The sequence below is a fragment of the Lactuca sativa genome, chromosome 5, assembly GCF_002870075.4.
Source record: "Lactuca sativa cultivar Salinas chromosome 5, Lsat_Salinas_v11, whole genome shotgun sequence".
NCBI lineage: Eukaryota > Viridiplantae > Streptophyta > Magnoliopsida > Asterales > Asteraceae > Lactuca > Lactuca sativa.
This window is the reverse complement of record NC_056627.2, coordinates 65,104,967-65,129,647: the sequence shown is the minus strand read 5'-3', so window position 1 is coordinate 65,129,647 and position 24,681 is coordinate 65,104,967. Positions and strand designations below refer to the sequence as shown.

Below are 24,681 nucleotides of genomic sequence, written 5' to 3'. Positions count from 1 at the left end.
CTCCCAAGGCCAAGCATCCAACTCCCAAGAACAAGAAGGGAATGTTGGTCCAGAAGTCTAGTTCAAGAGATGCTCTTGTGAAACCAAGACCGGTTAGGTCAAAGTCATCTAAGCAGACGGATTCAAGTTCCAAAGCAAGTGTCGAGGCACCCATCGGATCGAACAAGAAATAGGTTAAACCCAACTACAAATGGGTACCAAAGGTTCAATCTCCCAAATCAACTAACGACTCTAATATTTCTACATCTTCTGTTTGTGATAAACAGGACATGTCATGGGAGAAAGTACCGTGCACGGATGACATAGGTCGACCTAGTTTCAAAATGGACTGGGTTCCAAAGACCAACTGATCCCGCTCTGTGCTGGAGCAGCTATGGAGGCACATCATCAGACTTCGGTTTGTTGGTAGTGGTTGCTCCTGGCATATGATTGGGGACATCTCTCAACTGTACAACACTCAGAACTTTGTTGAGAGTAGGTGTCCTTTTGCGGGAAAGGAAGAAAGGAAGAGATCACAAATGGGTTAGTGCTTAATGATATGAAGAATTTTCAGATCTGTTCTGAGATTATGCTTGCTGTTCTCAGACCTTCTGAATGCAGATTCAATCTGTGAATTACGGTTTGCGTTTTCTTCTCTATACTACTAAGTTTTTCTTAAGCTGATTCACTTTAAAGACTAAGTTTTCTTTTAGGATAGTTTAAATTTGCGCATTTACTTTCGTTTCTCTCCTATGCACAAATTTAGGGAGAGAAATAAAAAAACATTAGAAAATAAAAAATATGGTGTTAATGGAATGTGCTTGCAGGAGATGTTTTGGGAAATGAAATTAGCAAGTGATAACGGGCAATCTGAATCGGCGTAACGTACCTAAGTTGAATCGTCTACGCTCTGTGTTCGATGCGCTGGTAGGCACGAAAATTTTTAAATGGACTTGACTAGGGAGAGTTGAACTTAGGAAATTCATAGACTTGACAAATCTTGACCTAGTTAGATACGTTCAGCCTGACAATACAACGCTCGGATAGGTTGAGAAGGGAGATATATATATATGGGAATTTACTCATCACATTAACCCGTACTTGGAACCGTGGCTTAACTTTTCCTCGATGTGCGGATTCTGTCCTTAATTCCAGTTGGATGGGGCGACTGGTAAATTCCGATAAATTAGGTCTGTAGAATATCATTTTCTTTCTTTCCGTCTGTTAGACATATGTTGTCTCCTTTGCGTGACTTCCAATCCGACTTGGTACACAACATATGCAACTCTATTTCTCTGCAAGTTATATATGTGAAATACTTCTTATCTGTTCGCAATATGTTGTCTCCTCTGCGTGACTTCTAATCCGACCTGGTACACAGCATATGCAACCTTCTTCTTCTCAACCCCTCTGAAGTAGTAAGTGATAGAATTGTGAATCTCTTCTCTCTCTGAATGGTTGTCTGCTCACCCAGTGTAGGAGTACTCTGGAAGTTCTTGATGGTTGGGGCATATCAGGAAGCGGGAAACACGTTCCAGTACACTTAAAATTGAACACATACAGATTGTTTATAGATCTCGCTTCTCAATTTAGGTGGACAGCAATATCCCTGGTCGTCGTCAGATTAATGGTCCTTAAGATATAGTATCTAAGGAATTAGGATCACATATAATTTTTAGGAACTTAAGTTCACTTTGTCTTGTAACAAGTATTGTGTCCTAAATCTGTCACAATTTTTCGTGTTTAAGTGGACAACAATACCGACGATCGACCAGACAAAGATGTGAATATGAAAGGTACCAACAAGTGGATAAAGGTTGTCTAAAAACTTTGATCCCAAATCACTCTTAAAGTTAGATATCATTTTTATATTTGTTAAATTTGTCATAGTTTCTTCTAATTTAAATATTAGGGGAGAATTAAAAAATTAAAAATAATGAAAATAAAAAAAATTCAGAAAAATTCAAAAAAAATCAAAGAAAAATCAAAAAAATTAAAAATCCAAAAATAGTGTTATTTCTGTTTTATTTCTTGTTCAGAAAAATCAAAAATCCAAAAATATTTTTGTTTCTGTTTTAATTTGTGTGCTAAGTTTTCTTTTAGTTTTGTTTTGTCTTGAAAAGTGATTTCATGTATTGATAAGACTCATGGAGTTTGTGTTGAAGATTTCTGAGCCAAAGCCTCGTCCGTGAGCATCGAAGAATTCACATTCGAAGGAGCAAGAAATGAAGATTATTCTTTTGACATTCAATCTTTCAACCCCAGAAGTAAGGCGAAGCTGAAATTGAAGAATATGTGACGGATTACATTGAAGCCTCCTCAATCAGTCTGCTGCTATCATAAATATGCTGAAGTGATCCAAAAGATTTAGTTCTCTCTGATGTTCTCTCTGAAGATTCTCAAGCTGAAAGCGCCATCTTTCAAGAATCAGTACGTCAAGCTTCCTCACCCAGTGTGCGTTCAATGCCAGATTCTGAAGAAAACCTCAAGTGCTCAAGATGAAGTCATTCATTGAAGATTCATATGTTCATCCTGATGCTATGAAGAAATCAAAGGTTAAAGCTGAAGCCAAGCTCTCATTGGAGATTGACAAGAAGAGCCAGCTACTTTTTAGGGGGGAGCTTGTTGGGTCAATTAAGAAAAGAAAGCTATAAACCAAGGGGGAGATTGTTGGGTCAAAATATGGTTTATACTTTACTTTTCTAGGCAATTGTATTTTTCTGTAATATTTATGAATTTATGGTCATGTTTACGGTTGAGTTTACGGCTATAAACACCTTACGGCCATAAACCCATTTACGGCCCATGTTCACCAAGCCCATATTCTCCAAGTATAAATATAGGTGTTAGGGTGAGGAGTAAAGATTGATGAACACGAAGAGAGTTTACGGCCAGAGAGAGAAGAACTATTGTGTGTTAGTGTGTGTGTGAATCTCTTGTATCCGGATCATCATTCTATTCATTAATACATTGAGATTCATCATCATCTTCTTCTCATTCTCTTATATTTGATCTGACATCATCCGTTTGATTGGGATTCCGCACCATCAAACAGATCTGATTGATACACAGGCAAATTAGGGACTTACAGGACCCCCGGTCCGGAAACATACTATCATCTAAACATACTTCGGGCTTGCCCCGACATTGGACCCCCGGTCCGGAACCTATCGTACCGACACATGCAAGAACCACAAAGACCTCTAGCATCCTAAAATTCCTCGGGCCTCGCCAGACATCGGGTCATAAGTCGAAACATATACAATAAATGCCTAGAGCTAACCCCCGGGTCTTCCTACAATACATAAACATAATGGGTCGGCATTGTGGCCGTAGACCCATGCTCACAGTGAAAAGACTCACCTCACACTGCTGAAGACAAGTTGAACACTTCTGACTGCTAACTGGCAACTCCTGCACTACTGATCCTTCGGTTCCCCGAACTATCAATAGCCAAAATAACACTTAGACCACAATACCCTCAAAAGTCAAACCAGGTCAAAGTAAACGCTCCGAGTTGACTCAACTCTCCGAGTTGCTCCGTCAACTCGTCGAGTTCCACAATCCAAACATAACTCTGGACTTCGATCCTACTCGTCGAGTCTTCCTTGAGCTCGTCGAGTTTACCTTTAAACACTTCGGGGCCCTTGTACAACTGAATCACCGAGTTCATCTTTGAACTCGTCGTGTCCGTCTTCATAATTTAGGGATATTGCCTTGGACTCTCCAAGTTCCTCCTTGAACTCGTCGTGTACGATGATCTTCAAGTCCATAATGAACCCAACTGGCTGACTCCTCTACCAACTCAACACACACCCACTATCAGAAGGGTTTTGGGCAAGAAAACGGCCTGAATCGACGAGTGCTAAGAGCAACTCGTCGAGTCCTCCTAGGTCCAATTCTATTCAGACGATTTTAGTCGGGCACAAAGCATCCAAGACCTAGATCTAACCTTCTAAGGTCAAAATAACACGCAAAGCCTTTGCCTTTACGTCCATGTATGGGCCTTTTTTCTCAAAAGGCCATAACAACCTCTTAAACCTTGCAATGGGAATTCTAATGGCATAAAGCTTGCACCTTTATGCCTTAATCACCCTAAATACTTCCAGATCTGAAAGGGTCTTGCTTGGGGACGTCCAAATCCAAAAAGCAACCATACTTGGACCAAAATCTTCATAAAAGGGGAAAAGAATAGATCTAATGAACTAATGATCAAGTTAGAGACTTTATTACCAGAAAATGATGAGATTGACAAGCTACTTCAGGATCCACAAGCCTTAAAGTTTCCTCTTCTTCTTCTTGACTTCAAGAACACAAATACTCTCAAAAATGGCTCACAAGCATTAGGGTTTCGAGATCTAGGGTTCTGGTCTTGGAGGGTAGAGATGAGACCAAGAGAAGGGGAATAAGATCCTTAAATAGGGTACCAAGTCTTGAATTTAGGGTTTTCCAAACGCAGACCAACTTGTCAAGTCGGTTCCCGACTCGTCAAGTAGGTCACTTAACCCGCGGCCCAAAATGGCGCTCCTACTCGTCAAGTCATCCTATCAACTCAACGAGTCGCTTCCTAATTTTGAGGTTTTTCTATCCTTTCTAGGTCTTCTGAATTCGGGGTGTTACATCTCTCCCCCACTTAATGAATTTTACAGCTTACCCGTAGTCTCACAATAGTTCCCTCACTGACTCACTGCCTGGGAATGCTCCGATAATCCCGCAATCTTAAATCCTGCCTAAACCCGCGCCTTGCCGGAAATCTCCATCTTGGTTTCCCAAACCAGTCATCAATGCATCGTGAATGCAAAAATCACGTCGGGAAGTTCCCGAAACTCCCTTCTCACATGATCCTCATCCCAAGTAGCCACTTGAGCTGCTTCTTACTTATCGAGAATGTGAGCTCATCCCAGTATCGCACTTACTTCTGCCCTTGGCCACTTAGGTGGCTCTCCCCCACTTCGATTCAACTGGTTCCTCATAGCTCACAGCCTATAAGAATTTCCCAATTCTCCCCATCATCCTCTGGCCACTCTGCTGACAACCCACACTACACTGCTGGCGAAAACTAGCAAGACACTCCCGAGTCCTACACATGCATGCAACAGTAACTGCATCCTAAGTAACCTGCTCTTAAAAGGGAACGACCTCTAACTATCATTCTAAAATCCAGGGTATGCAGATGGCATATAACTCTATCACAAGTAGGCCACCAAATTCAGAAATAAATTTACCAATACCGATGCAGAATCATAACAATAAAATCATATATAAGCTGACAGAGAAATGAAAGATACACACCTGACACATCGGGGTGGCTCACTCCTCGCCGCAGACGCCTCTGCCGGGCCCCAACGGCCGTCGGTGATCCTCAAGGTTGCAGGGGTAGGTGCTATCACCTGTCCTGCTGAAAGCAAACTCAGACATTGGGCCTTCTTGTGGCCCCTATGACTGCAATGGAAACATATCAGGTCTAATCTGGGGGTGGTGGTAGCAGTACAATCTCTGCTAAAATGACCAATTCGGCTGCACGTGAAGCAGCCTGAATCACCACCACTGCCGCTCCTACACGCACCCTCGTGCGTCCTGCCACACTTGCCACAACAGCCCCCGTCCTGATGACCTCTCGACATAGAATCCGATGTCTTGGGCCTCTTGACCGAACCCATAAATACCTAAACCTCTGCTAGCTTCCTCTTTTTTTTCTGTCTCTAGATCAATCTCTCTCTTTCTAGCTCAATCGATCATATCTTCCGGCGTTTTGCAGCTGGAACGACTCACAAACTGATTTATATCACTCCTTAACATCTTGTGGTACCGATCCTTCTTTATCTCCTTGTCTACCACATACTGCGGAACCAGAAGGGCTCTATCCCTGAGCTTGGCGGTGATCGCGCCACTGTCTCTGTAGTCTGTCGCAAGTCCTGGAACTCAAGTGCTAACTGTTGTACCTCAATCACTGGTGCAAACTCAACCTTGAACCTAGCCGAGAAACCACTCCATGTCATCGCGTCCAACGCAACATTATCTCTAATAGCGTGGCCAACCTCCTCCCACTAATCAAACCCTCTGTCCTTCAGAAGATAGGAGGCAAGTCTGACCTTGTCCCCCTCAGGACACTGGCTAGAACGAAATGCGTTGGCGACATCAGCCAACCATCTGCTACTAGCAATGGGGTCCCTGTCCCCATGATAATCTAGAGCCCTACAAGCTCTGAACTCTCAAAATGTCAATGTACGCGCTCCCATCATGGTCATCATCTCAGTGCGGAAGGCTCCCGGCCTCTCATCCAAAATCTCTAATATGCCCTCCTTGACCATACCAAAGATCATAGGAGTCTGGTCTAAAATATTGCGCGTAATATCAGATGATAGAAACTCCCTCATCCGCTCCTCGAGCTGCTCGGTTCCTAAACCCGAGCCTAATCCCTCTCCGGCGCCTGATCCGCCCACTGGTCTCTCACGCAACGTCACCATGCTGAAAACATGCCATAACAACCATCAGAATACACATCACTGCCGAGGGATCACACATGCACTACAAGTTCCCTGGTTTTATCTTGGTCCCTCTTGAATCGAGTTTGGATCCTTTCCTTTCATTAGTACGGGCCCATACTACCCTCCACATCTATCCGTACTTTCCTCAAGAGTTGCCTCGACTCCAACAAGTCTCGTTCACTACTACCTCTGCTCCCAGCACTAACTCATCCTAGGCATACCCTAGGGAAATCTCCGACCCAAACCATTCCTCAGCTGTTGAAGGTCTCTTCGTAACGCCAATTAGCCACTACCTGAATACCATCACATGTGACGAGGCTTATATACTCCTTCGTGTAGAGGACACATCCCTACAACGGTTAGACTCAGACAAGAGTTGCGCAATAGGGTCAAATCCAGCACTCTGAGATTATTCAACCCTGGCCACATGTGACTTAACGTATTCACCTAGTAGCTAACTCCCATCACTCATAGTCCCACAAAGCACAAAGCAAGCAGCATTCAGACAAATGGAAAATCTAACCCACGCATATCCAAGCCATTTTATTCACATATCAAGAATCTGCACGATCATACGATTCTAAGCTCATATAATCAGGCCTAACCTAAACAGGCTATCCTACCGCTGACTAATCAATACTAGCATGCAACTCAATAAACATATATAACATACATATAAGGCATCCTTTCTAGATCCTTAGCCCTAAACTAGCATGTTGATCACATAATCCTATCATAACATAAACTTGTGTGGGTAATTTCGGAGAACTTACTTGAGCTCGGCTGATTGCATGCACCACACCCTTTTTCTCTTTTCAAAATCCTTTTTCCATTTTCGAAATCCTTTCTTTTTTCAAAGTTATTTTTATAAAACGATTTTCTTTTGAAAACTTTCTTACCAAGTCCTCAAATTAAGTTCGGTCACACCCGAGAGTGTTCCAGAATCCCTCAAACCAAGGGTCTGATACCAACTTGTAACATCCCAAAAATCATGACCAAAAATTTCTTTTTAAAGCAATAATAAAATCATAAGTATCAAATCATTTCATCTATTAACAAACGTTTATATATCAAATCAGAGTATCTTCTCAAAACATGTTCTTTTTATCAGAGTAAAACATCACAGGCTAAAACTTCTTGGTGTGTGTCATGCGATCATCCCGAGCTCTTCCCACCGCTACCGGAAGTACCTGAAACCAAGACTGAAAACCACAAGAAAAAATCTTATTGAGTTCCCCAACCTACCACATACCACATACGCAAAGCCACATGAACATAATCACATACTGGGCCCTCACCCTCTGCATCGGATCTTGCCCGACATCGGACTCGCTTCGGCATCGGGCCCCGCCTGGCATCAAGCCCCGCTCAGAATACATATTTGTCTCTCTTAGGCTCCGCCTGTCCCTGGGCCTCGCCCGCTATACACATATATAGAATCAAATAACATACTAGTACATAAGTAAACATACTCTAACTGTACTCCTGATCTAAGGCCTCGCCTAACTTGGGCCCCGCCCCTGGTTTGCTATGGAGAAGTCGTGGAACCCTGTCCACACTCCTGCTAGTAGTGAGATACGGGCCCCCGCCCACTCTCAATCCCTTCCTATCATGGGCCTCGCCCTGCTCTACTAATATTGAGATATGGGACCCCATCCATACTCAGCTAGTGGTGAGATACGAGACCTCGCCCACACTCACCTCCCTACCAGGCACATACAAGTATCACAGATAACACAAGTATAATCTAGCATGCAACGTATAAACCTTCCTCGGGGTGGCCCCAACATCAGACCCCCGGTCCAGAAACATACTATCATCTAAACATACTTCAGGTTTTCCCTGACATTGGACCCCCGGTCTGGAACCTATCGTACAGACACATGTAAGAATTACAAAGACCTCTAGCATCCTAACACTCCTCGGGCCTCACCCGACATCGGGTCATAAACCGGAACATATACAATAAGTGCCTAGGGCTAACCCCCGGGTCTTCCTACAGTACATAAACATAATGGGTCGGTATTGTGGCCGTAGACCCATGCACAAAGTGAGGAGACTCACCTCGCACTGCTAAAGACTAGCTGAACACTTCTGACTGCTAACCGGCAACTCCTGAACTGCTGATCCTTCGGTTCCCCGAACTATCAATACCCAAAATAACACTTAGACCACAATACCCTCAAAATTCAAACCAGGTCAAAGTCAACGCTCCGAGTTGACTCAACTCACTGTCGGGTTAGGTGTTTAAGCCCATAACTATTATTGGTATGTACTCGACCCGAGAGTAGCATCGTCCATTTGAGTTGCATGACATCAGAACAATTGGATAGACAAATGAGAAAAGGTTATTCATGATTTATATTAATATATTATAAGTTCTAATATGTTAATATGAAATCATATTTTTTAATTAGTATTGACCAATAATTAATTTGGAATTAATTTTGTGATCAAAAGAGACTAATTAAACAAAATGGGGATTGATTTGGTAAATCATTCATTCTTATAAAGTGAACTTATGATCCATAGTTATTCATGTTGGGCTAAACCCATGTGGTGACCCATGGATCATGAGGAATATGGAAAGTCATGAGTTACATGGTATAACCCTAATGTGCACACTATATAAAAAGCCTCATAGTTCATGGAATTGGGACTAAGGAGTGACTAGTGATAGACACATGAGGGATAGACGATTTTGAGTGTAGATAATCTTCTCTCAAGTTATTCCAATTGTTGGTGGTGTTGTGTGAACCATTTGAGGTGTAACACTTGGGGCACTAAGCTCTTAAAAGGTACAAGGAATCAAGCTACAACAAAAGGTATGTCATTCAACTATATTTCATATTGTAGATACTCCTTAATATGCTAGTTAGGATGATACCTTGGAAAATTGATATTTGCATGTATAATAGAGAAAGCATAGATCTAAGGTATATAGGGTTGCATGTACACCATAGGAGTGTTAGAATGCTAAAAAACCCAACACTCGCCGAGTTGCTCCATCAAGTTGTTGAGCTCCACAATCCACACATAACTCTAGACTTCGATCCTACTTGTCGAGTCTTCCTTGAGCTCGTCAAGTTCACCTTTAAACACGTCGGGGCCCTTGTACAACTGACTCGCTGAATTCAACTTTGAACTCGTCGAGTCCATCTTCATAAGTTAGGGATATTGCCTTGGACTCATCGAGTACGATGATCTTCAAGTCCATAATGAACCCAACTGGCTAAGTCCTCTACCAACTCAACACAGACCCGCTATCAGAAGGGTTTGGGCAAGAAAATGGCCTGACTCGCCTAGTCCTAAGAGCAACTCGTCGATTCCTCCTAAGTCCAATTCTATTCACACGATTTCAGTTGAGCACAAAGCATCCAGGACCCAGATCTAACATTCTAGGGTCGAAAGAACATGCAAAGCCTCTGCCTTTACATCCATGCATGGCCCCTTTTTCTCAAAAGGCCATAACAACCTCTTAAACCTTGCATGGGGAGTTCTAATGGCATAAATCTTGCACCTTTATGCCTTAACCACCCTAAATACTTGCAGATATGAAAGGACCTTGCTTTGGGACGTCCAAATCCCAAAAGCAACCATTCTTGGACCAAAATCATCATAAAAGGGGGAAAAGAATAGATCTAATGAACTAATGATCAAGTTAGAGACTTAATTACCAGAAAATGATGAGATTGAGAAGCTACTTCAAGATCCACAAGCCTTTCCTTGAGCCTTCAAGTTTCCTCGGTTGGATAAGGTGTCTAAGTCCATAACTATATTTGGTATGTACTTGACCCGACCACGCATGGCCCATTTGGGTTGCATGGCGTCACGCATTTGGATAGACTAAATGAGAGAAATAACACTTGTGGTTTATTAATATATTATAAGTTCTAATATATTAATAGTAGTATTTAATTAGTATTGATCAAGAATCAATTTGGAATTAATTAAGTGATCAAAAGATGACTAATTAAATATGTGGGTTGATTATGTAAATCATCCATAAGCTGTATAGTGAAGGCTCCATGGATTATCAAGTTGGGTTAAACCCATAGGATGCTCCATGGAAGCTACAAACCCATGGGTCATGGAAATGAAGATTCATGTCACACTAGGGTTTACATGGTGTAACGCTAGATGTGACACACTATATAAGGAACATGATACTCACCAAAATGGGCTACACTAAGAAAAAGAGAGGGCAAGCCCATTTTTACAAGTTTTATACATTCTCTAAACTTATTCGAAAGCATTTGGTGTTATGTGAAGCATTTGAGGCATCACACTTGGGGTGCTAGGCTCTTAAGGTTTTTCAAGGAATCAAATCAACTACAAGGTATGTATTTCTAGCTATCTTTTATGATAAAAGTTCCCCATGTATGCTAGATAGGATTATGAAACTTGGAAATCATATTCTGCATGTATTTTAGACAAACATAGATCCAATGTTTTCTAGGGTTGCATGTACACTTAGGAGTGTTAGAATGCTCAAAACCCATCTGATCAGAGCCTAGGCTTGTTTGTTAATACTAGATGCAAAATAGTGTACAAATCGAATTTTTTGAGTTGTCTGCACAGGGGACTCGACGAGTCCAAGTGAAAATCCAACCAACTCGGCGAGTCAGCTTATGCACTCGACGAGTTGGCCAGGCAGTGTACATAATTTCGAATTTAGCTGCTAGAAATGGACTAGAAACATGACCCTAAACTGTTTTGGTGTTGTAAAACTTGTTTTAGATGGTGTAATGGTTGTTCTGATCCATTTACAATGACTAATATCAAAATTACATGATTATATGTGCTCATATGTTCTTGAAATTTTGATATGAATATTCATGTTCTTATGAGTTCTTGATAGATCATAGGAATTACTTGTTTAATGATTAATTCATGATATTTATGTGTTTTAATGGAGTCCATAACTTGTCCTCAAGTTATGGATAACCAAAAGCCTTTTGTTTTAAACCCATTAAAAGAACACATAAGTTACAAAAATGAAGAGTCTTCATTTTAAATAACTCATAAGTTATGAATTGAAGAGTTTTGTTAAGTTACAAAATCTGCCCTTAAGTTTGGGAACATGTAAAGTTATCTTAATAAACTTTAGTTCCAACTCCTAGATTTTTAAAAGTTAAAAATCAACCCTTATACTTTATAATATTATAAGTTAATTATATATATATATATATATATATAAGATCAAGTTGTCTTACCGTTAGTAGGGCTCATACACGAAGCCGGTCTATAAGGGGGGTATAAGGTTGCTGCCTCTAAAATGGCAGCTTAATGGGTGTCCACTCTCACCCACCGCTTCTTTGATCGGTGGAGGGTCGTTAGCCAAACGGGTAGGAAAAGGACTTATAAATTCTCATTAAAAGTATGATGAATATTATAAAGTAACTAAATGTTTTATTAAATTCCCAGTCTTAGTTACTTTAGGAAAAATGTGAATAAGGTGCTAATCCATGAAATTACACTTTATACTTTGTTTAAGCCGTTGGTGGATCGTGTGTGGTTAACCGGCACACTAACTTGGATTTAACAAGGTAGGTAAATGGTGACTTAAGGTTTATTATAGGTCGGTGGAGCGCGTGTGGTTAACCGGCACATCGATTGAGTGATAAAGGGTGACTTAAGGTTCATTAAGGGTACCAAGTAATTTGCATGGTTACTTCACACCTTGTTTTGCGATCCTCGGTATCCTAGTCACAAAACTTGGAGGGCACACTCGAGATTGAAACATGCCTTTGAAAAGTTCGTTGAATGTCAAAAGAATCTAGGAATTTCTAAGAACCAATTAAACAACCTAATACTTATATTTCGTTTTTCATGGTGGAAATTGGTGAATCGTCATTCACCTACCTTTCAAATATGTTATTGCTTAGATTACGACATCCATCTTCTAAGTTATGATATATTGTGATTGGGTCCTAGCCTTAATATTAAATTTGGGTGTTTTATTAAGGACTATCTTTATATCTAAACTAAACTTGTTCTCTTCTTTTTCAGATGTCTTCCAACAACGCTACTTCTGGCTCAAACCCTACTAGCTCCTTTTCCATCATGAACCTATGTGGGAGGGTCATCTTCGATGGTTCCGACATATGGATTGGATCCGGAACATCAGGATGTTGACTTGTTACGAGGACAAGGAATATGTCCTCGATAAGGAGCTAAAGGAGGTCAATGAGTCCATTGATACTCCCCAGGGGATCGCTGACTTCCAGACTCATGAAAGAGATGCCACCAAAGTGGCATGCATCATGATGGCCACCATGACAGCTGAACTCCAGAAGTCCTATGAGGACTACTACCCCTTTGAGATGCACCAAGATATGATGGAATGATACCATCAGAGTACTCGTCAAGAGCGGTATGAAATAATATCCTCCATGATAACAACCAAGATGAAGGACGGAAAATATGTCACGACCCACATGCAGAAAATGCAAAGGTATGTGGATCGTTTGCTGAAGCTTAATGTGAACTTCCCCAACGAGCTTGTAATAGATATCATTTTGCACTCCTTACCCTCGTGTTATGATCAATTTTGCATGACATACCACATGAATAAGGAAGAGGTCACACTTAGCAAACTTCAAGGACTCCTAAAGACCACAGAAACAAGTCTTAAAGGTAAGTCGGTTGTTAAACTCCTACTCCTACTCCAAACTCCGCCCCTGTCTTGGCAATCGGGAAAGGTAGAGGAAAAAAGAGGAAGAACCCTTCGAAAGGTACCAAGGGTAAGACCCTTGATGGCTCTTCTTCAAGTGGAACCAAGAAATGTTTCGTCACTCCTTCTGATCCAAAAGAGGCTGAATGCTTCTATTGTCATGAAAAGTCACATTGGAAGCGGAACTGCCCAAAGTACCAGCAAGATGTGAAGGATGGGAAAGTCAAACCCAACTATGTAGGTATTTACACTATTTTATCTAATAACTCACCCTATTCTAACTCATGGGTCCTTGATACCGGTTGTAGTATTCATATCTGTTCTGATTTGCTGGGATTAAGAAGAAGTGAGAATGTGGAGTGTAACGACCCAATTTTTACAAAGAAATTTTTCATTTTCAATTAATCAAACCAACATCATAACCCATAGATTCCCAAAACAATTGTTTTCCAAATTACATTTATTACATCATTGTTTTTCTTTTTGAAAACATCAGAGGGTCCCAAACATACTAAAAAGAAAGATAGAGTGCACGCCATGTCATCACGCCTTGCCCTTGCTCTTGGGCTCAGAAGCACCTGAAACAAATCAACAGCCTGTAAGCAAAATGCTTAGTGAGTTTCCCAGAGCATACCACACACCATCACATACATATATCTTGATAGCAGATAAAGCTATAAACATACCACAGAAACCATGTAATATGATTCAGCAAGAATGCCATGGGCGACCCCACATGGTCTTTACCTAGGACTGCCATGGGCTACCCCACATGGTCTTATATCCAATGCCATGGGCTACCCCACATGGTCTTTACCTAGGAATCTCATGTTATACCCCTACATGGTCTTATATCTAATGCCACGGGCTCCCCCCGGGGTCTTTCATGCCAATATAATATCACATAACATATCAATTAATAAAAGAATGGCACACACATAACATGTTCACATAATGGGCCGGCCTTGGTGCCTTAGACCCATTGGTATGGTGAGAAGACTCACCTGACACGAATGCTAAACTGACACTTTGCGACCAAATATTCCCCACGTGCTGCTCCAACTCAACTGCCTAAAAGTGTCATACCATAACTAGCCATTATCCCCCCCCCCCCCCCAGTCAACCCTGGTCAACTTCAGTCAAGGTCAAGTCAACAGTCCATGTTGACCCTAACTCGCCGAGTACATCTAGTGACTTGCCGAATTTCTCAGGATATAGCCCCCTCGCCGAGTCACCGGGGTGGATCGTCGAGTTCCTAAGGTTTGATCGAAATTCTAAGGCCACCAGTCGAGTTTTCCCCTCTTGCGACTCGACAATATCACATGCATCATCATCTGGGGAAAACCTTAACCGACTCGCCGAGTTGTTCCTTCAACTCGTCGAGTCTACGAAAATCTTCATCGGACTCGTTGAGTTGTTCATCCAACTCGCCGGGTCCAGGCCTATCTTCATATGACTCGCTAAGTCAACCTTGCGACCTGCCAAGTCCCTACAGTCCTTAAGCCATACAGACTCTTTTAGGCCATGCAGTGGCTCCAAATTACAGATCCAAGCTTCTAAGGCCTGTTTTTCAATTAAAGTTGCAAACTTTACGTGCATGCATGGCTAAAAAGGCTCTTAATGTGAAATCCAAACTCACAATGGGGGTTTCACACTCAAGGAAGGCTTCATTCAAGGCCAAGCTCAGAGCTTTATGACTCTAGAACCCAAGGAGGGTCCAGATATGATGTTACAACCACAAATCTAGCTCATATCCAACATAAACCTCTCAATCAAGCCATAAAAACCCTAAATCTCAACCAAAAGAGGTCTAGAAGGAAAATGAAGTGAAGGTGGCGACTTAACACCTTCAATAATGCTAATATGAGGTGGACTTCTGATTCCTTGCTCCTAGCCTCTTGCCCTCCAAGCTCTTCTCCTCAAAGATCCACTCACCAAGGCTTAAAACACACAAGGAAGAAGCACCACACGGATTAGGGTTTTCTTAGACTCTCAAAGGACTGTAAAGAAGCCAAAAGGGGCTTATGATTCCTTAAATAGGGTGCATAACCCCGAGATTTAGGGTTTCATCTGCCAGCTCCTACTCGTTGAGTCCCCTCTTGGACTCGGCGAGTATGTCATTAAACTTCACGGACCAACCCGCTACTACTCGACAAGTAGGGATACCAACTCGTCAAATAGATCTAAAAACTCAAAGGATTCAATATTATTAATACCTGAGAATCGGGGCGTTACATGGAGCATGGAAAGATAAACTTGATCATGGGGAATTGGAAAGCTTCACTTGTCACCAAGATTGGAGTTTATTCTTTGTTGCTAAGTAGTGGGTTTACTTCAGATTTGAATAAATGTTTTTATTCGCCAGAAATGGAAAAAAATATTATTTCCTTTCATGCTTTGTACAAACAAGGGTTTAACTTTTCTTTTGATAGTGAAATTGGTGGAATAAATGCTTTCTTTAATAATGTTCTTTATTTTAAAGCATTACCTTGTGATGGTGTGTATGAAGCTGTATTTGTTGTAGATAATCTAGGAAATAATGACTTGTGTAGTGATTCTTCTGATAATAATAACTTGGATAAAGCATCATTATGGCATTGTCGTGTTGGACATGTGAGCAAGAAACGCATAGGCTAACTCCAAAAGGATGGAGTCTTGGAGTCTTGGAGTCATTTGACCTAAAGTTAGATGATAGTTGTGAATCATGCTTACATGGAAAAATTACAAAGTCACCATTCACTGGTTCTTGTGATAGGTGAGAAGGTTTGCTGGATCTAGTGCACACATATGTGTGTGGACCCTTCAAATTTGCCACAAGGGATGCTAATTGTTATTATTTGACTTTTACTGATGATTATAGTAGATATGGATATATCTATTTAATCAAGCATAAGTCAGAGACTTTTGAAAGGTTTAAAGAGTTTAAACAGGAAGTCGAGAATCAATTAGGCAGGAACATTAAGATGCTTCGATCCGATCATGGTGGTGAGTATCTTGGTACAGAGTTCCTCGACTATCTTAAGGAATGTAGGATTATCTCATAATTGACACCTCCCAGGACACCGCAGTTGAATGGTGTGGCTGAGAGGCATAATCGAACCTTATTGGATATGGTCCATTCCATGATGAGTCGAGCTTCGCTACCAATCTCATTTTGGGGGTATGACTTAGAGACTGCCGCTCATATCCTTAATCTGGTCCCTACAAAGAAAGTTGCCAAAACTCCTCATGAGATGTGGATTGGTAAAGTTCCTAAACTAGACCACATCAAGATTTGGGGTTGCGAGGCTTTCGTGAGACGCGAGACTCATGATAAGCTCAAACCTCTAAGTGAGAGGTGTATTTTCATCGACTACCCACAAAAATCTTTTGGTTACCTCTTCTACAGACCTAGTGTGAATGTGGTCTTTGTAGGAAAGAGGGGTGTCTTGAGAGAGAGAGAGAGAGAGAGAGAGAGAGAGAGTTCATAAGCCAAGGAAACAGTGGGAGGCAAATTGACCTTGAAGAAATTCAAGAGTCAAGTGGTGAAGGAACTTCAAACCCTAGCACTCAACCTGAGGAGGAAACTCCTGTTGATCCAATTGACAAGTCTATACCTCTGAAGCGTTCCACAAGGGTTAGGAATGTACCTGAGCACTACAATGGTTTCCATATTACTGCGGAAGTTGAGACACTTATCGGTGATGAGACATTGGTAAGTATGGATGAACCTAACAGCTACGCGGAAGCCGTGGTAGGCCCCGAGTCTGCTAAATGGAAAGAGGCAATGGACAGCGAGATACAGTCCATGTATGACAATCAAGTTTGGAACTGGGTTGACAATGTACCAGGTTGTAAGACAGTTGGGTGCAAATGGATCTTCAAGAAGAAGACCGACATGGATGGTAATGTACACACCTATAAGGCACGACTGATTGCAAAGGGTTTTTCTCAAACTCCGGGAGTTGATTATGATGAGACCTTTTCACCAGTTGCAAAGATTAAGTCCATTAGGGTTCTGTTAGCCATCGCTGCATTTCATGATTATGAAATATGGCAGATAGATGTCAAAACCGCCTTCCTTAATGGAAGTTTGGTTGAGGATGTTTACATGAGTCAGCCAGAGGGTTTTGTCAGTACAGAATACCCTAATAGAGTGTGTAAGCTCGATATATCCATTTATGGATTGAAACAGGCACCTCGTAGATGGAATCTTTGCTTTGATGAGAAAGTCAAAGAATTTGGCTTTTCGAGGAGTGAAGATGAATCTTGTGTCTATGTCAAGGCTAGTGGGAGTATAGTTAGCTTTTTGGTATTGTATGTGGATGACTAACTACTCATAGGAAATGACATTCCAACCTTGCAGGAAGTGAAGTCCTGGCTTGAGAAGTGTTTCTATATGAAAGACCTAGGAGAAGCTGCCTATATTCTAGGGATACGGATTCTGAGAGACCGGAGTAAAAGACTAATTGGAATTAGTCAGAGTACCTACTTAGATAAGGTTCTAAAGAGGTTCAGCATGCAGGACTACAAGAAAGGAGAGTTACCCATCCAAATTAACGCCAGACTAAGTAAAACTCAAAGCCCGAGTACTGAGGCCGAGATAGCAGAAATGAGTCGAGTACCTTATGTTTCTGCAGTAGGCTCGATCATGTATGCTATGACCTGCACTCTTCCTGATGAAGCCTTTGCTTTGAGAATGGTAAGCAGATATCAGGGAAACCCTGGCAAGGCTCACTGGAATGCGGTAAAAAATATCCTCAAGTACCTGTGGAAGACTAAGGACTGGGTCCTTACCCTCGGTGGGAGTGATGACTTGAGAGTTGTAGAGTATAGTGATGCTAGATTCCAGACTGATAGGGATAATTTCCGCTCTCAGTCAGTCTGGGTGTTTACCTTAAACAGAGGAGCAATTACTTGGAAGAGTTCCAAGCAAGAGACAGTCGCTGGTTCAACTTGGAATCAGAATATATAGCAGCAAGTGTAACACTAATCAAAATAGGTCAATAACAATCACATGTGATTATGCCAATCATGTAATGTGATAAATGTACTATGTATTTCCTGATAAATTCTAATACAAATATGAACTTTCTTTACGATACAACTCACAGTATACGTCCATACGATTCAAAAAATATAGAGAACGTCTGAATCTGACTTCGCATGAAGAAGTTATGATAAACTGAACACTATAAATCTCTATAATAAGAGGAATTTAACATAGACTTAGAATTAGCTATTGGAGTCTAAAAGATAGTTGTAGTACTCGTAATTACCTACGCGTGCATATAAAGAACGTCAAGAACGGAGTTCGTATGCAAAAGTTATGACCTTCCGAAGATGCAGCTGTCTAAGATCATGACACATGGCAGGAAACCCTAGCTGTCTGGATTCACGACGTGAACCTTAAAGTCACGACGTGAAAGTATTCCAGAACACATTTTCGGATCTAGAAGGTGCGTGACAAGGCTACAAAGGGGATAAGTTCAATCCCCACGACGTGGACATCAAATTCAGAACGTTAAACTGGAATTGTGACACCTTCCGAAGCTAGGAACGCAAATGGCAAGTCTACAAGGATAAGATCCTAAGTCACGACGTGGGGGTCCAAAATCCATACTATAAATAGCAGGTCCGACTTCATCCATTCTTACACCTAAACTTTTTTCTCCTCTCTCCTTTGCTGAAGCCATCTTGCATACCGAGCCCCGACGACTTTGTATGCTGATCGTTTCTGCTTAGATTACATAAAATCACGCTACTAGGGTGAGTTTCACGGCCCCACTTTCTAATATTTTCGGGGGAAAACGCATGCTAAATATTGTATATACGATAATATTATGTCTATATAATAGTGTATTAATATCAACGTAGACATTTATATTAATCGGGATATAGTTGTTCTAAATATAATATTTTGAATATATACAACCATTGTCAACTTGTTACCATGTTATTGTTATATAAATATATTAATGTAGATCTTGATTTATACTTAAGATTCTATAAATGTTGTGTGCGATATAGTTCCGAAGTTATACTCGAAAGTTCTATATGTTAAAATGTATGTACGTTGTTATTGTTGGTTTTATGTCGATATAAAACTTGTTATGTTATATGTTGTTGTTGTTATTGGTTTTATGTCAAGATAAAACCTAGTTTTACTTCAAGTTATAGCTGTTATACTGCCTAAATGTTATGAAGTTAGGAGTAATGTTTAAAAGCATAGTCTAGTAACTTAGGGTTTTAGACATGAATATTCTTTTGTTGTTAGAGCTATAGGAAGCCGTTGAAGTCTACATGGGCAATTGTATTCATCAACTAAGATTGGGGATCTTAGTGGAAATCCTTTGAACTGTAACCGTTAATCCCGTGTGAGCGAGGAAGTCTTGTAAAATTAGTATACGGATTGACAACCCCACTTGTGATTGTTAGCTACAGTCAACCATAAGCGAGTGACGAACTATCCTTTTACTTGTTATTGTTCCGGCGTCAATGAAGCGCGCGGTATTGTTCTCATGGAAATCATGAGTGTATTGTTTCTCATGGAAATCATGAGTGTATTGTTTCTCATGGAAATCATGAGAGTATTTTATCAGAGGTATTGTATCATAGCAGCGGTTACAGGCTCATGGTAGCAATTTGTTAGAAACATTATACTTTTTCGTTATACAAGTATTAATGTTAGGTATAAGTTCCCCCTACTTATACCCTAGGTTCAAGGAACATTTAGGTATAACACTTATTTGATAAGTAGACTATTATACCTGATATATATACTAAACGTTGGAGAGTCAAAATGATACTTTCAAAACTATACTTTTGAACTCTTAAAAATTATTATTTTTATATGGAGTCAAAACCTGTGAACGCACCAACTTTATGTTGACGTATTTTAAAATGCATGTGTTTTCATGAACTTGAAAAGCTGGTATGTATTCGAACAGGAGAAGTTTTACTATTATCTTTCTATTCATTAAGAAGTATGCTATAGTTGGATATTATGTAATAGGTACTAGGAAAATAATAATGTAACTTTCAATCATCAATAAAGGTATGTATTTTCTTTAGTACTGTTCAATGTATGTTATATAACTGTGATACGAAGAATGACGTTACACCAACCGGTGTTTCCGCCGACGGTCGGGGTGTGACAGAAATTGGTATCAGAGCTATTAACTATATAGAACTAGTACTTTCTTAGGAAAGCACGTCTATAGTTTACGGTCTACTCTATTAGGTTTAGGTATATCCCTTAGCCTATAATAAAAAGTATTATTAATTATTCTACTGAAGGACTATTTACGGGAGCGGTGACAAGGATAGATATGTCGATTTGGGTTGCTGGATTCCAGAACGGCTATATGCTAAAATGATCCTACCCTTTTGACTGTCCTGACTGGCCGGTGCCTTATCAGATAGACCTGAAGTAACAAACAATAATTAAAGCATTAATACCATAAACAAGAATATAGAGTCATATAAAAAGACTCAGACCCGCGATGAGAATACACCTTAATACCCATAATGTTTTTGATCTCAAGGATTTAGATCAAATATTCCAACTAAAGTTTATATGTGTATAGATCCTATCACAACTAGGCGTAGGCGCGTAACAATATTTATTATGATCAGATCATATGAACTATTTAATTTGGGAGAAATATTTGATAGACTAAACTCTTGGTGATCCAAAATATATAGGAATCCGACATGGCACATTCACGAGAATGGATAATCATCGAGGATAAAGAAGAGGAAGTTTCATTCCCCATGGTGGTAGGCGATCCTTACTACCCTATAAATCCAACCACCTTTCATCTAATACCTTCTGACGATGGAGCACCTTTACCTTCCAACGAATTGGAAGAGAGTGAACCAATGGAAGAAAGCGAACCAATGGAGGAGACAGAATCAGTGGCATCATCTTTACCACCAATGAACACTCTTTACCGTCAAGTTCCAGGAGGAGCAAAGATGAAACGCACAGCACGTAAATCGATACCAATATGGAAAAGGATTAAGAAGAATCAGAAGGCGACATCTTCGGGAAGTCATAGAGTTCAAGATGAACCTGCACGGATAGCCCAAACCATCGATAGGTGGGTGGCAGAAGAAAGAGCTGCTAAGATGTATGCGACTAGTAAATCATCTCGACCACATCCCCCACTGTCTTCTGAAGATAATACCTTATCACAATTGTTTTAGAAAAGTATGAAAATTGAAGATAAGATGGAAATTATCGAAGGTAGGGCTACTCATCTCTCCGGAAGAGTGCGAAGGCTAGAAGGACAAAGGACGCGTGATCAGGAATCGGTGATGGATGTCCATCATTGTATAAATTTCGCTTATAACGACATGATTACCCACGATGCAAGGATTGCAGAGTTAGAGTTATACAATCAAACCTCGAGAAACGAAGAGCGCACATGAGGTCTTGAGTAGAGAACTCAAGCAATTGAGGAGCAAGTGGTTAATGTCACTGACGTGCTAGGTCATCACTTAGGTTTCTGGTAGATAAGCTAAAACTAGTGGTTGTGTAAATATAGAAAACCATACGAGTTAAGGCAAGAAGAGTAAAGTTTATAGCAAGGATGTAGAAAACCGTGCAAATTTTGTAATGTTTATAGAAACTTTTCTCTTATAAGTCTAAATAAACTGATGTAACCACCAATAATAATATGAAGCATATATTTACAGTAATCATTGTGTTATCCTTATGTTTACACTTTGAAGAATAATTGAAGTATTTAGTACTCGTGTATTAACTGACTAACAAAACTCATAAAATTCTTGTTATTTATAATAGGAACTAAAACAAAATGCCTAGAAGGAGTAGTGCTCGGCTAAACCCTAACCAATGATCAACACCACAACAACCACCAGAACCAAACCCCCCAATAAGTACAGTACAACTTGAAGAAATCATAGCTCAAAGAATTTTTGCGGCTCTATCTAATGTCACAAGAGATGGAGTTTGAAATGAAGGCCATGTAGGGACAGCTAGAACGTGTCCAGACGATTGTAAAGTACGATTTGCAGCATGTACTTTCGCTGATGCAGCGCTTACATGGTGGAATAGCCATGTAAATACAATGGGAATTGATACTACAAATTCCATGAAATGGGAGGGGCTAAAAATGATGCTAGTGGAGGAGTATTGTTCTAGGGAGGAGATACATAAACTGGAACAAGAACTGTAGACCCTAACGATGAAGGGTTCAGAGATAAAAGCTTATACCACTAGATTTAATGATCTTGCAGTAATGCGTCCCACACTTGTAACCCCTGAATATAAGAAAATTGAGCGATATATCTGGGGTTTAGCATCGCAAATTAAAGGCATGGTGATCGCATCAAATCCTATGACTTATGACAGCACCAAGAGGATAGCTCATCAACTAACCCTCATAGAGATCCAAGGAATAGAAGTGGTCTCAAAGGCTGAGTCTCCCAAATCTAGGACAAACAAGCGCAAGTTTAATAGGAAAAATCCCAAACAATCATCTGAGAAAAGACAAGAAGTGGCAACCAATTATGCAGCCACGACAACAGTACCTACGCAGCCAAAATCTTCATGGTGTAATCAGTGCAACCGTCACCATCCAGGTGACTATTTTGTCTGCACGAAGTGCAAGAAAAAGGGGCATACTGCTAGTTACTGTAGGAGCGCAACACCTGCAACAGTGAATCAGGGAACAAATATTGGAGCAGGCCATGGTGAAGGAAGAAAGTGCTATGAGTGTGGGGAGGTTGGACACATCAAGAAAGAATGTCCAAAGTTAAAGAGTCAAGGAGGCATAGGACGTGGTAGGGTGTTTATGATCGGAAGCAGAGAGGCTATCTAGGACCCTTCGGTCGTATCTGGTATGTTTCTTATAGATAATTTATATGCTACTATTCTCTTCGACTCTAGAGCAGATCGAAGTTTGATAACTCCGACGTTTAGAAAATTGTTAAGTCATAAGTCTAGCAGATTAAAATAAATCTATGAAGTAGAAATCGCTAACAGTCAAATTGAGAAAACACATGAAATCCTAGAAAACTGTCTGTTAACTCTTAATAACTACCTTTTTCACGTCAACCTCATGCTAATGCTTGTCGGTAGTTTTGATGTCATAATTGGCATGGATTGGTTATCTTCACACCGCGCCGAAATTCTATGTCATGAGAAAGTCATACGACTATCCTTACCAAACAGCGAAGCCCTGATTATCTATGGTGATAAATCTGGGAAGAACCTCAAAGTCATCTCTTGTACTAAGGCCCAGAAATATCTACATAAGAAATGTAGTGTATTGTTATCCCACATTGTATATAGGAAGAGAAAGACAAAAGAAATCAAGGACATACCTCAAGTATGTGATTTCCTAACGTGTTTCCTGAAGATCTACCTGGAATACCTCCCATCTGGCAAGTCAAGTTTCGAATCGACTTAATTCCAGGAGCAACACTGATAGCGGAATCTCCTTGTCGGTTGGCTCCATCTGAAATGCAAGAATTGTCTAGCCAACTACAAGAACTTCTTGACAAAGGCTTTATCCGACCAAGTTTTTCACCTTGGAGAGCACCAATCTTGTTTGTCAAGAAGAAGGACGGATCCTTTCGAATGTGTATTGATTATCGGGAGCTGAACAAACTAACGATCAAGAATCGTTATCCGTTTCCGAGAATTGATGATTTATTTGATCAAATGCAAGGATCCAGCTACTACTCAAAAATAGATCTCAGATCAGGATACCATCAACTCAGAGTACAAGAAGACGACATTCCAAAAACAACATCTAGAACTCGTTATGGTCATTATGAGTTCTTAGTTATGTCTTTTGGATTGACCAATGCCCTAGCAGTGTTTATGGATCTCATGAATAGTGTTTGCAAACCATACTTGGATAAATTCGTGATAGTATGTATCGATGGTATATTGATATATTCATGAACCAAGGAAGAACATGGTCAACACCTGAAAATAATCTTGGAACTACTAAGAAAAGAAAAGTTGTACGCCAAATTCTCAAAATGTGAGTTTCGGATTAGAGAAGTACAATTTTTAGGTCATGTAGTTAGCAACGAAGGAATTCATGTTGACCCATCCAAAGTTGAAGCAACCAGGAATTAGGAAGCACCAAAGACGCCAACAGAAGTGCGTCAATTCCTAGGACTTTCTGGCTATTACTGCAGATTCATAGAGAATTTCTCCAAAATAGCCAAGCTGCTTACAACACTAACCCAGAAGAATACGAAGTTCAATTAGGAAGACAAAAAAGAAGCTGCTTTTCAGAAACTAAAGCAAATGTTGTGTAGTGCACCAATCCTATCCCTTCCAGAGGGGAGAGAAGATTTCGTCGTATATTGCAACGCTTCAAACCAAGGATTGGGATGTGTGTTGATGCAAAGAGGAAAGGTTATCGCCTACGCATCACGACAACTTAAGGTGCATGAGAATAATTACACTACCCATGATCTTGAATTGGGAGTTGTAGTTTTTGTACTAAAAATCTGGAGGCATTACTTATACGGTACTAAGTGTACTATTTTTACCGACCACAAGAGTCT

At 40.5% G+C, this 24,681-nt stretch overlaps 1 protein-coding gene across 1 annotated transcript; it reads left to right on the top strand.

Annotated features, from left to right (window-relative positions):
• Positions 1–22,337: 22,337 nt before the first annotated feature.
• On the top strand, positions 22,338–22,973 carry LOC111880397 (uncharacterized). The gene has a single exon (XM_023876826.1). The coding sequence runs from the start codon at positions 22,338–22,340 to the stop codon at positions 22,971–22,973; it is 636 nt and encodes a 211-aa protein (XP_023732594.1).
• Positions 22,974–24,681: the final 1,708 nt, after the last annotated feature.

Coding starts and splice junctions, on each gene's coding strand:
- LOC111880397 (XM_023876826.1), top strand. CDS start 22,338: ATGAAGGGTTCAGAGATAAAAGCTTATACCACTAGATTTAATGATCTT.